The sequence below is a fragment of the Poecile atricapillus genome, chromosome 25 (assembly GCF_030490865.1).
Source record: "Poecile atricapillus isolate bPoeAtr1 chromosome 25, bPoeAtr1.hap1, whole genome shotgun sequence".
NCBI lineage: Eukaryota > Metazoa > Chordata > Aves > Passeriformes > Paridae > Poecile > Poecile atricapillus.
Window position 1 is genome coordinate 4812767 of NC_081273.1, and position 13650 is coordinate 4826416.

Below are 13650 nucleotides of genomic sequence, written 5' to 3' on the forward strand. Positions count from 1 at the left end.
CAGCTCCAAGGAATGAAGAATCCAAGGGACAGGATTGCAAATGATGACTTGATTTAAGGATTGGCCATGGGGTATATTCCCATCCAATCCAAGAGGAATTCTATGTCCCTCAGGTTTCCCTGTGCTGGAACACTGATCGAAATAAAATATTAATTGAATGGAAACTGCACAGAGAGCTTTTGGTACCTGAAATCTTCCAGGTTCCTCTGAACCTCTGGACAGACTTTATCCTGCATGGTTTGGATGAACTGGCGGTGGAGCTCTTCAGGGAGGAGCTCTGGCCTTCTCCTGTCTGTGAGGCAAAAAATTCATCAATTATTCCTGTGGGAACAGTCCCCACCTTCAATAAATGACTTCAGTAATTTCCCTGAATTAACCAACCCCCTGCCTTTGACCCCCACAAACACAGCACCCTACCTAATTCCAAGGAGATTTCATCTGGAACTGGGACTTTCAGGTTCTGCAAAAGGAGAGAAAGGCTGGGAGAACCAACAGGGAAACCAGCACCCCAATAAAACACAGAAATCACACCAGGGAATTCCCTCAAAAGCTAAAACCATCCCATCTGAGCACCTGCTGGTTTCAAAAAGGGAGACTGCCATGAATATATTATATAATTCACAGGATTATTGAAGATGAACACGTGGTTTATAAACCTCTGCTGCAGTTTCTGGGAGTTTGATTCGTGACAGCAAAGAATTTTCTCAGCTTTTCAACAGACACATAAAATTTCCCAATCCTTGAAACAGCCACATCAATACCCACAGCAATTATTAACTAAAAATCAACGAAGAAGGGCCAGAATTTGCTTACCTACCCCTAAATTATTTCTCCTACCAACAACAAATCCCCTGGGATTTATTTTGTTACCAGGCCATTCACTTTCCTGCTAACATTTCAACAAAAATACTTAATTTTTTTATTACAGTATTGCATTTTATGAAGTTCCTTATAAAACATTATTCCCATTTTTCTTTTGGAGGGCTTTAACCCACTTAGTTTTTAGGTGAGTGGAGAAAGGTCAAGCTCAACTTGCTGGATGTGTGTGAAAATGAGGAAAACAAGTGGAACCTACTGCAGCTCTGTCCAGGAAAAACTGGTAGAACTCCAGGAAAACGCGCCGGGTCTCTTTGGAGTTGGTCTGCTTGTACAGGTCTGTGTAAAGGTAGCACAGCTGTGGGGAACAGGAGGGCAAGAAATGAGCTGCAAGCCATGAAAACTCCGAGTTTTCTTTCCAGTATTTCAAGGAATTCAGCAGTGCTGGGTTGAAATCTTTTCCCAGCTCCTCAGGTAATGTGGAGAGAGGAGCACAGAGAGCTCAAACCTTCCCTGTAGACAACTAATCCCACACCTTGGGGTGGGATGAGAGGCTTTCAGGAGATAAATAATTATTTGTAAGCAGCCAGATGTAAAGGAAACAATTATTTTTGTGTCTCTCCATTTATCTGAGGAGATAAAGGAGGATTTTTATCTCCCTCAGGCCTGCACAGGGTCTGCACTTCCCTCCTTGCCAGGTCATGGCAGTGAGTGCTGCACAAGATCAGGTAAATTCTGGTGAAGATTCCCAAATGTGAGCCAGGGAAACAATTGCAGAGCTTCTCACCAGGGCTGCAGGATCAAACTGGGACACCACGTGGTGCAGGAGCACAGCCAGGTGAGCCGGGCGGGATTTCAGGAGCTCGATGTTCTGGAAGCAGCTGCACTGCCCATTAATCTGCAGGGACACAGGGAATTCCAGCTGAATCATTCAGGAATAACAGAAACAACAGCTAAAAGGATTCAGAGTAAATCTGTGGTAGCTCTGCTGCTGTGACAATAATTCAGGATTTAACAAAGACTAAAGAAAATGAAATAAGGCAAATTAATTCCTAGAAGGCTTGAAGTTTGGAGAAGAAAGAAGAATCACAGACTCAAAGATGGGTATTGGCAGCAACAACAGGAATCCCACTTCCAAATCCTTAATTCACCAGACAAGAAGCACTCAGCAGAAACAAGGGAAGAGAATTCTGGTTGGTGGGGGGAAAAAAGGGCTAAAAGTCATTCCCACCTGCTCCTGCTCCGTGTCAAAATCATCATCCTCTGCTCCAATGATCTGAGTCCCCACTCGGGACAGGGGACTTCCAACGCTGGACTGGGAATCCTGGGGAGGAGAAGGAAGAACAGCACAGTGCTGTGATTGTCCCTCCCAGTAAAACTTGGATATTCTGATCATTTTAACTCTTCAAAAGCTTCTCCCAGCATCCAAACATTCCCCAATATCACATCAGGGGGTTCATGAGCAGCTGAATCACCTGGAGCACACCGAGCACCCCTGCCCAGAGGGGGAAATGTGGCTTTGGGAGGAGAAGCAGCTGAGGGGAAGGAGAATCCAGGAGTCATCCCAAGGATGATGATGTGCTCAGACAGGTCTGAACTTCCAGCTGAGCTCCACTTGTAGCCCTGCTGGAAATGCCCGCCCCCAGATGAGTGAACATCCTAAAAAAAGGCTGGACTCCAGGAATAAACCACGTGCAACTGCTCTCCTTATTCCAGGCCCAGCTGTTTTACTGCTGATTAGGTATTTCTCGCCTCTAAATGGCCCTGCTCTTAATCTCCATAAACATTTACTCAGCTAATTAACTTTCCCTACACCACTGTAATTGCATTTTATTTTCTAAAGCAAAGTTCAGGCATGTTCCATTTACACAGTGGGGAAAAGCAGCAAGATTTTAATGGGCCCGTTGGAGGAGATGCTGTTGTGACACTTGATGTTTTGTACTCACAGTATCTTGAAGCTCAGCCTTTTCTGGGCTCTCATCTGGATAAATCCTCTCCTTCAGGCCGCTGCGAGGACTCTGGGAAAGAGGGAAGTTCAGTTCTGGTAAGTCCCAGCAAATCCAGGAAAGTGAGAGCTGCACAGTGCAGTCTGTCAGCCACAACAGCCAAAAAGTTCTCCTTTCTCACAGGAAAAGGAGGTGTGACAAACCAGACCAAAGCCTGTGTCCTACATGCACAGTTAAGCAAATAAAAAAAACCCCAAACTCAAGTGAATGCAGAAGTTTTGGTCAGAAATCTGGTGACTGAGCAACAGCAGAGCTGTAAAATCCCCAGCCCTTGGCTTTCTTCTTGCTCTCTCCACCTTTTCTCACAGCACAGCTCTCTCCTCCCATCTGCCAGCAATCCTCTTGCTCAGGAAGCCCAGCAGAGCCTTATTTGCAAAAACCAGGTGCTGCTGGCTCATCTTCTGTGTGTCCAAAGGTCTTTCCAGCCAGGCAACTGCTCAGGCTGTTGCTTTCCAGCCTTGCTTTTTCCCAGCTGCAGAACTTTTTCTACTTCCAAAGGTTTCTTTTGCCTCCCATCCTTAAATTTCTCAGAGCTGGACAGAAAAGCTGGAATGTTTGGTGTGCCAATCACCTGCACTGGTCAAATACCATCCCCAATATTGACAGGATGATGATTATTAGGAAGATAATTATGAATTTTGTTGTGCATTTATTAAACACAAACACTGAGTGGGATCTGGTCAGATTTGGAGTCGGAATGTTTCAAAACAGAGCCGTGAACGCTCCCATCTCACCCACCTCCCTTTCACTTCCGACTGCTGGGACAAATTTAGCTCCCACATCCTTAAGTTAATCAACAAACTTAGGCCAAATCCAAGCAGAGAGTCTCAATTCCCCTGCACTAATCAGACGGTGACTTAATTAAGGATCAGGCACCAAGGGAGAGCACAGGAGCACACAGATTGATAACTAATGAGTGAGCACAACAAGAGCCTTTGCTGGTGGCAGCAATTGAAGCTGATCTGGGAGAAGGAAGGCTCTTTCCCACTTTCAGGGCACGCTGCCTGGATCTGAGTCACGGTGCTGCAGTTGGAATATTCCCTTCAAAGATGCTCTAATTGGCAAATGAGTTTTGAGCAGGATGCTGGCATCCATCTTTGGTTACAGGGATTAACGCCAGAACAATCTAATCCTGGTTAAAACCCCGTATTTCTTCTCTCCCAGTCCCTAACACCAGTCCAATAGAAGAGGTTTTCATAGCGAAAAGGTTTTGGTGGGCACTGAGGAGCCTGTCCCAGTAATGCTCAGATTTACCCAGGACAACACACACAAACAATCTGCCAAGGAAACCCAAATGCAAGAGGGAGAGAAGCAAAGCCCTGGGGCTGCCCCAGACTCACATCAGCAATGTCACTGTTGGGTCTGGAGGGGCTGTCACCACTGAAATCCAGTTTGCTGCCGCTGTCCCCACTCTCTGCCTCCCCCTCGCTGATCTGCAGCGCCTCGGACACCGCCCGGGAGGACAGGACTCCATCCTGCAAAGATCCAAGGCAGTTGGGAGACAGCAGAGCATTTCAGGAGACCATCCTTCCATCAACTCTTTCAAAAGCCAGGTACCTCACATGACTCCTAAAACCTTAATTTATCTAGAAAAGACTGCAGTGGCGTTCTAAGAGAAAACAACAAAAACCACACCAAGTTTCCAGCACTTTAAACACAAGGGAAAAGGGAAAAAATGACACAGCCTACTTTTTTTTTTTTTCCCAAAAGTGAAAACAAAATTGTTTAAAGCTTCCAAGAATGACTTCATGGATGTATTTTAAGTTGCACTAACAGATAATAAACACATCACTGCTTGCACTTGTTCTTAAAAGCAGGTTTTTCAGAGATGAGCTGAGAGCCCACTGTAAAATGTTCTGCATTTGAGACAACAGTGCCAGCTTCAAATCCCAGCTGCAGAGGGTGCAGCCTGCCTGTCCAAGCAGTTCCAGCTTGCCCAGAAGAGCCTGGATTGTGCCTGGGAGCATCCCCAGGGCTGGGCCTGTTACCTGAGTGCAGCCTGTGGCCTTGGACAGCTGCTCCTGCAGCTGGGGAATGTGTTTCTTCGTCTCCTGGATCTCCTTGAGCAGGCGGGTGGAGGGGGCTCTGCTGTACTCCTCCTGCAGGAACTGCACAAGAATTGTTTGTCTCCCTTAAATTAACACCTGCACGTCTGCACAGCCCAGGAGCTGCTACAGAAAGTCTGTTTTATACAGCTCTGCTGATAAATTGTGATTTAACAACCCCTCTTTGCATCACTTCCCCCAGCTCTCTCCAACCTGCACAACTCCAGTACCTGCAGCCTCTCCTGCTCCTTCTGGAGCATCTTCCTCAGGATCTCCACCTTCTGGCTGTGGACAATGTTATTCTCCTCCTAGGAAATGCAGAGAGATTAAGGTTGAGTTTGCTGGGGGAGCTGAGCAGATAAGGAAAATGGACATGTACATCTTTCACCTACTTCCTAAAAACAGGCTCTGAAAAGCCCTTATGAGAAGCAATTCAAATTCCCAGCCCTATCCTATGTACTCTTGCTTAATTTTGAACAGCCACCAACAATAGAAATAGAGGTTTTTATACTCCCTCAGACAGGACTGGGTATTTTTATTTGCAAAATGCTTTTTCTTAAGCGAGTAAATACCCACTGAGAGGATAAAGATCCCAATGCCAGTTTCAAGTGAAAAAAAAAAAAAAAAATTTCAGGCCAAAACCACCTGATTTAATTTCTCCCTTTGGAAAGAGAGCTTCAAAGCTTACCCCCATGAGCACTGGGCTGGTGATCCTCTCTGCATTCCCTGACGTGCCAGGCGAGTGGGGGGATGCCATGATGGGAGACATATGCCCAAAAGCTGCCAGATCCACGTCGGAATCCGCCAAGGGAATCTGGGGTGACCCTGGAGGGCGCCCCTGGACAGTGAGAGCTACATAGGAACCCGCTGTGGGGACACAAGGACAGGCACAGGTCACACACAGAGAGGTTTCTGTGCTTCTCTGATTTCCCTGCAGACAGAACTCACACCATTCCTCCTCCAAATGAGCCTGAGAGCGCTGCCTGCTCTGTAGAAATCTGCTTAAATTTCAGATATTCCCAAAAACTTCCATGAGAATCAGCCCTTACAAAGCAAGCAATCCAATTTTCAGCCCTGCAGGTTACACTTCCAGCATGCACACACACAAAATAAACCACACCAGGCTGGAAGGAACCATCACCACCTCCTTCCTCCTACGAGAAAATCCACCAGGAACGTATTTCCTGTAGTGCTGTGCAGGCATCCCACAGAAATGCACATCAAGTGCCTGCCCAGCTCTGGTATTTCAGGTGGAAATAAAAGGTGGGAATGCACCAGGCAAGGCTTGGTGATAATTCAAACATTAAGTTAAGGAGAAGCTACAGGAGAATGTGTCAGCTTAAATTCAGGATGTCAAAAATAATTTCAATTTCGCTTCCCTGTTTCACGCACTCCCTTTATCTCTCAGCATTGACCTCACCCTTGGCACCTGACAGGGCCCTTGAAATGATGCCACTGAAGGTGACACAAGAGCCACCTGCCTTTACTTACACTTGATCAGCTTGACCACCTCCAAATGGTTCGAGTGTGTCACCAGAGTCCCGTTCACCTGGGCAGGGAGGGGAGAAATTCAGTGTTTGGCTCCTGATTCCCAAAGCAGTTCCACAGATTCCACCAGAAGAACAGCAGCACTTTCTTCTCCCCCATCTCCATTACTGCCTCTCTCAAGACATTACCAGATAAATTATTTATCCTTCTAACAGTTTATCTCAGTGAGCAGAGCTCTGCAAAAAGAAAACTCTGCACACACCAAGGGACCTCAAGCAGGCAGACAAACAAAAAGAAAAAGGCAATCCATCTCTGCCTGGGCAGAAAAACAACAGGGTAGCTAATTGAATTCATTAATTTCAATGCCTGGTTGGAACCCCAGCTCCATCTGTGTCAGGAGCTGCTGCAGCATTTTGCAGTAATAGTTTACAGAGTCTTTTTAAGTTATTGACTTGATTTCTTACTTGCTTGGGACTAAAAAAGAACATGGATGTGAGAGCAGTTAAGGGGAAAACAACAATTCAGGCAGGCTGTTTATTTACAGGTCATTATTAACAACTCTGCTTTCCCTCTCTTCCCTGCCATTTCTGGTTTTATTGTATTTGTGATTCTTGAACCTGGCAGGAATTTGTCCATAAAATCTAAAATGAGGATTTGGAGGAGAGTCATCCCCAGAACACTGAAGCTCAGACCATTCCCAGCACAAACACCACAGCAGACACATCAATGCCATCTTTTTCAGGGACAGAGCTCCCTTAGTACAAAGGATCCATTTCTCTCACAATTTCCATGCCCTTACCTTGATAATTCTATCACCTGTCTGCACTCCAGCCCGCATGGCTGCTCCATCTGGAGAGGCAAGAAATCACTTAGTTCCCGTTTCAATACAATCATTTATAGCAAAAATGGTTTTGAGACTTCTGTAAAACATGCAAAACACTCCTGCACCCAGCCAAGCTTCCTCTGCCAGTGAAATCTGAGTCCAGAGCGGTTCTGCTTTCACCTGGCACTGGATTCACCAGGAAATGATCCCACTGTGTCCCAAGGGGTCCTTTCCTTCCCCTGGGATGCAAGAGGGCAACTCCAAACCCACCAGATCAGGAGGGCAACTCCAAACCCACCAGATCACAGAATCATTGGGCTGGAAAAGACCTTTGAGATCAGTAAATCCAACCCATGACCAATCCATCCTCATCTCCTGAACCACAGCACTGAGTGTCATATCCTGCTGTGTTTTGAACACCTCCAGGGATGGTGACTCCACCCCCTCCCTGGGCAGACAACTCCAGTGCCCAAGCACTCTTTCAGTGAAGAATTTTTATCCTGATTTTTATCCAGGCTAAACTTTCCCTGGCACAGCTTAAAGCTGTGTCCTCTCGTTCCCCCAGTGCCGGGGAGGAGAGACTGAGGAAAGGATTCACTGCTCAACCCTGACCTTGCACATCCCTTCCCAAGAGGCAGCCACGCCACCTGGGAGGACTTTGGGGAGTTTTCTGCCCCAGCTCACACACATTTCCAGGATCCCCATGGGAAGCTGGCAGGTTTGGGGGATGCTCTCACCTTCCTTGACGGACTGCACGAAGACGGGGTTGTCCCCGCTGACCGTCAGCCCGAAGCCGTTCTCATCCCGCTGGATCACCACACACCTCTGCACCAGGCCTGGGGAGACACGGGGAGAGGGCAGCACAGAGAGGACAGCAACACAGAGACACAAGCCAGGCATCAGCCCAAAACCTGATCCTCCCAGATAATCACAGAGCACTCAAAGGAACGGGGACAACACAGCACAGGGAGAATGTAGGAGAGACAGGAACAGGGCAGCAGTCCAGAAATGGAGAGGGATGTCAAGACAGGTCAAGCTTATTGCTCCAGCTACACAAAACAGAGATGCAGACAGCTCTGGCACGTCAGACACAACCTGAGGGAAAAGCAGCTTTTAAAGAGGAGCAGCAGTACCCACACCAATGAGCAGGATTTCCCTTTGTCTGCATTAATAGTTCAGAGAGCTGTCAGGTGCTGCTGCAGCACCAAAAACACCTCACAGCTTCTAAAGCTGCTCCAAAACAGAAGCACAAATCCCTCAGAGTAATACGAGGGGGTTGGGCTAAAACAGATTTATTGATCAGGAAAAGTTCTCCCAATTCTCAGCCAAAATCTCCTCCTGAGGCACCTTCTGCTCCAGGTGAAATATTGCACAGAGCCAGAACAGCAGAGGCGAAGAAGTAAAAGCCACGTTTAACTGTCCTGAACGGGACTTCTGAAATGAAATCAGTCCAGGGCCAAAAACCCAGGAGATGAGTTTGAATGTGCCCCTCCTTTAATTTGCTGTGAGACATCAAAGGCAACTTGTTTTGTTTCCTGGTACGCTCAGTGTAATGTGAACACAAATGCTGCTGCAGAGATAAATTCATTTGGTAGGTGCAGCATTTGGACCAGGTGAAACACTGGGGATGTCTTTTGTTCACCTGGAAATGAACCAAGGGAAAGAGAAAGCACAAGCAAGCAGCAGCCCTGGCATATTCCTTGCCAAGCACTTTCCTAGGAGCACCTGCAAAAATCCTCCCCACAACGGAGCCCTCATCCTGAAAAGTGGCTTCAGGAACTCTGTAAAATGCTGCCCCAACGTTCTTTTATTTCCATCACCCTTATTTCTAACAGCTTGCTTTGCTTTTCCATTCCTAAAGGCACAATTCCTACACTGGCACCTTGAGAAAGAAATCAGAGCTCTCCCAAATCGGATTCCAAAACTGCAGCAGTTTTGTTTGGTATGGAGGGAAGATGGGGAATTGGGAAGATGCTGTCCCAGCCAGACTGGCTTTTCTGGAATGAGTTTTAAGGTATGAATGGTAACAGAGCAGGGTGTCATTCCCGTGTCTCACGCTGCTCCCAAACCACCACGGCTCCTTTCACTTCTCTGGAGCAACTCCCCATGGAAATGAGGAGCCTCAAGAGCCAACACTGCCTGCCCAGCCAGTCCTGCTCTCCTCCAGCGTGGCACAGATGAAAATGGGTGTGGGAGCAGTGGAAAAAGTATTCCAGGACTTGTGCAGCACTATCACATCCCAGGAATTCCCCTCCTGCCAACAAAGCAGGAGCGAAGCATGGGATACCTGGCACCTGCAGGGGAAGGGATGGAAAGGAAAATCCCCCCACCTTTCACCCCCTGTGCTCAGGGAGAAGTGAAGGAAGGTGCCTCTCCCTGTGCACCTCCCCTTCTTTTATGTGACCAAGCTCCTTGAAGTCTCACTTCCCAAGAATGATGCCCGGGGCTGGGGTGTGGGAACTGGTGCTATTTCAGAGAAAAGCTCTTTTCCAGCTCCCTGCCAGCCCCACTCCGATGAGTAAGGCACTAAACTCAGCTTTTGACTCACGAGGACCGGCCTTGTTTAAAGTCACAGAGAGCCCCGAGTCTGCTCTGCCACTGGATTTCTTTTTCTCCAGAATAATCCTTGGATCTACTGATGAGCTCCCTCCTTGGATGAGCCCGATGCCAAAGCAGTGCCCACACAACATAAACTGACCTGGCAGAGTAGAACTGAATTTAATTCAAGTTTATTCAAGTTAAACTCTTTCACTCCACAAGCTTCAATTCCACCCAAGACTACCTTATAAATTCAGAATGAGAAACAACTGAAATTAGGACAACTCAACCTGAAATTAGTCCGTAATTGCTTTACCCTTTAATACACTTTACCCTTCTCCTAATCCTATATAAAAGGTTGGAATGAGGTGGAGGAGACACCACACTTGACTGAGACACGCTTTAGAGTGATTTTGATGAAGTTGTCTGGAAGTTTCCTGGAGGTAACACTGTGACCTGCAGAACTAGACCTGCTCTGATAGCACTTCCTGCCTGAAGCACCCCTCAAGTGCTTTTACTCTGCTCTTTTTGAAATATCCCACCATGATATTTCATTTTTTCCACCTGAAACCCAGTGAGTATTACAAAGCCAACAGAATTCATCACTGACAGTACTCAAAATTAAATCAATAATCATCTTGTTCCCATTTTTGTTTTCATTAACAGTATCTTTATGTCATGAAGTGAGGAGACATCACTTAACTATGCTTTAAAATCAGCCTCTGTTTGTGTCTTGAGTGGATTTATAAAATTCTGGAGGAAAAAGAACCAATTTTAATGTTTTTAGTCCTCATGGAGATGAAAATTCCCCCAAACCCACTAGCGTTGACTCAAGCCAGGAGTACAACAAAGCAGCCAAAGTCGTGCTGGAGTTAAAGAGGTTAAAATTAAAAGTGAAAGCAGAGAGGAAAACTGCAAGGAAAGCAGAGAGGAGCTTCAATAGGTGGCACTCGTCCCTCTCCCTTCTCCAGCCCCGCTCCAAGAGCGTCTTTGGGATGGTGGAAGGGCAAAGTCTGAACTTCTCAAGGTCACTGACAGCCCACGGCCAAAACAATTGTCTCCAACAGCCTGGCCAGACACATCTGGGCTGTCCAACAGCTTCTCTGGGAAGCTCATTTTTATTTTGCTCTTCTCTACATCCTATCTGGAAGCTATTTAACAATACAGGAATTGTTTCAGCAACAAACAGAGCTCTAAAATCCTGACTGAGAGAATGGAGAGACCACGATGGACAGGGAACAACCTGGGCCAGTGGAAGGTGCTCCTGGAACAAAATCATTTTTAAGGATTCTTCCAACCCAAAGCAGCCTGGGAGTCCATGGGATGTGAATTCCACTCCCCGAATCTGCAGCACACGGCCCAGGAGCTGAGATTTGGGAACAAAAACCTCCCCTGGGGGCATGAGGCCACCATAGGAAAATGCAATTTAATGGAGAGATTTGAAATGAATCATTCCATAAACAAAAAAGCCAAACTCCTCGGGGTTTTGAGGGTGGCTGAATGTTTCACTTCATTTGGGAAGCTGTCTATAAAATACTGTCAGAAATGCTGCTCCATAAAGAAAAACAGAACTGTTAGAAAGGCAAATTTCTCTGGAAAAACGGTGGCCACAACATAAAGAGACAAAGCTGGTAAGGACTGCAAAAAAAAAAACCAAACCCAGGCAGAATAACTTTCAATTTAAAAACATCTCAAATCTGGGGTTTCAAAACAAAAACCAAAAACTTATCACAAAGTTGGAGAAAATCTATGAAAGAGTTTGTGTCAAGTCCAGGCTAATATTTAGGCCAGAAACTGATGATCACTAAATATAGAGGAAGAGTTTTTGGAGAAAAATATTTGGATTCTCCAAAGAATTTTTGGAGACCAACCAGGTTGTGAGGAAAAGGAAACAAACTGATACCTCACCTACCACCCTGAAAGGTAATTTCAATTTAAGTTAATTTAAGAGATGAAAATGCTACTTCAGGAAAAAGTATTAAATACCATGCACAACAAACTACACTCATTCTCTCTCCTGATAATCTGAATTTTGTTGAATATACGAATGTGAGATGTTTGGGTTTATGAATGAAAATATCTCACTGAGAGCTTCAAGTCACTATAAATTAATTTCTGTGCATTTGAACAATTTCCCTCCCTGCCTTTCTGCCCCTCCAAGCCACTCATGCACTTCAAGAAATTCTGGCTCCTGAATTAAAAATTTCAAGAGGTGAGAACAAAACCCCACCAAAGCCACACCTCCTCTTCCTGCTGTCATTCCAGCCTTCCCTATAATTCCCTTTCCAGCAGGCAGCCCCCATCCAGTCAGCAGTGCAGAAAATATCAGTACAGTATTTCTACTTGGAGGGTTTGGAATAGTTTGGTCCCTTCCAAAGCAAACAGCGGAGCTCTGCACACATTCCAGAGAAACCTGGGAAAAGCAGACAAAAGAGCAAGGCCACTGGAAAGGAAGGATGAGTGGGAGCTGCTCCCAGGGATCCTGGACACGGGGACAGCATCTGCAGGAAGTCAGAGCTCCCGTCAGGAAGTTGTGTTTGTTTCTGGCACATGTGGAAAGACAGAGCACCGAGATGTCCCAGCAAAGCCAGCAAGTGTTTCCTGTCATTACCCCACAGCAATGGGCAGAAATGAGCACAGGGTCTGCTTATCCTGACCAACCTGGCTTCAGAAGCACAAAACCATCCCCAAATCCCCGCTGCTCCAGCCCTCTCTCCCTGCTCCTTCCCGGGAAGGGTGGCAGGAGGAATGACAAGCTGCAGCAAGCCAGCTCTCCCCGAGACAGGTTTCCATCAAGGCACCCTCCAAAGCTGTTTACAGCTTCTGAAGGAACACTCTCACACCCTGAGGAACGTGACTATCATATTACTTTGTGTTTTGTTTTTTTAAAAAAAAAAGAAGTGTGTGATTCAAAATTCCAGGGGAAGTGAAGAGAGCTCACAGAAAACACAGGACACACCTCCCCACACTGCACCAGCTTTTCCTAACATGCCTGTGTTGGTTTAAACTCTTCAGGGTTGGTGCTGTTTGATTATTTTTTAGTGTTTCTTGCTCTGACAGCATCACTTTGTATTCCAGAGGTGGGATAAGAAGCTGGAGCACAGCCATGAAGACCTGGCAGTTTTATTCCAGCGGAATGATAAAGCTGATGATTCTGGAAGAGTCATCCAAAATCCCACAGCAGGCTTAGCAGCAGCAATTTTCTGAACAGATTGAAATCAGAAAGTGCCACAGACTGTTTTAAACGTGAATTTCAAAAAAAGCAAAATAATAAAGGAAAAGAAAAGCAACCAATGGCTGCAGTCAAGACATGCACACTTGGAAATAAGAAATGCAGCCAGATTCAGCCCAAGTCCAAGGGGCTGAAGATGCTGATAGGATCCAAAAAACAGCTCGTGGATACTTGTTGCCTTCTAGAGCCTAAGGTCTGAATGGAAATATCTACAGGGACTGGAAGTGGAATTAAGTCATTAGAGCAGGGGGATGTCACAGCCCCAAGACTGACACAGCTGGGAAAGCTGAGGGAGCAAACAGGCCCCACACGGTGCAGGGACAGCACCAGGATGTGTGGGGATAATCCCATCCCAAGCTTGTTATGTGACATTTATTGCAGCCAACAAGCCCAGGAGTGCAGGGTCACTCCCTGTCTCTGGGACAGAGAACGGGGAACTTCACATCCTTATATTTATTTAAATTATTCACATTTTTCCATTTCTGTCAAAAGGAACCGCCAGACAACACCTACAAATAATGCAGGGGGACAAATCCCTTGCTCCAACCTCCACGGTGAGAAGATGGCAGAGACTTTCCAAGGAGCACCAAGGCCTTTGGGAGCTGTGCCCTCACTGCCAGCAGCACCCAGCGACACCAGACCAAACATTTCCCAGCCACTAGCACACTACAAGCTGAGAACTGAAGCAGGATGGGAGGGCAG

General features: G+C 46.5%; 1 protein-coding gene across 2 annotated transcripts in view; it reads right to left on the reverse strand.

The window, feature by feature from the left end:
- The window catches only part of ARHGEF12 (Rho guanine nucleotide exchange factor 12), a 76916-nt gene that overhangs the window by 23027 nt on the left and 40239 nt on the right, over nucleotides 1-13650 (reverse strand). For both annotated transcript variants that reach the window (XM_058857043.1, XM_058857045.1), the window contains exons 5-17: nucleotides 7916-8014; nucleotides 7155-7204; nucleotides 6359-6416; nucleotides 5556-5734; nucleotides 5098-5175; nucleotides 4811-4930; nucleotides 4163-4297; nucleotides 2763-2834; nucleotides 2048-2140; nucleotides 1604-1714; nucleotides 1076-1174; nucleotides 418-460; nucleotides 187-292 (exon numbers count right to left, since the gene is read on the reverse strand). In XM_058857043.1, the coding sequence (XP_058713026.1) occupies nucleotides 187-292; nucleotides 418-460; nucleotides 1076-1174; nucleotides 1604-1714; nucleotides 2048-2140; nucleotides 2763-2834; nucleotides 4163-4297; nucleotides 4811-4930; nucleotides 5098-5175; nucleotides 5556-5734; nucleotides 6359-6416; nucleotides 7155-7204; nucleotides 7916-8014 (1243 nt within the window). The remainder of the gene's footprint in view (nucleotides 1-186; nucleotides 293-417; nucleotides 461-1075; nucleotides 1175-1603; nucleotides 1715-2047; nucleotides 2141-2762; nucleotides 2835-4162; nucleotides 4298-4810; nucleotides 4931-5097; nucleotides 5176-5555; nucleotides 5735-6358; nucleotides 6417-7154; nucleotides 7205-7915; nucleotides 8015-13650) is intronic.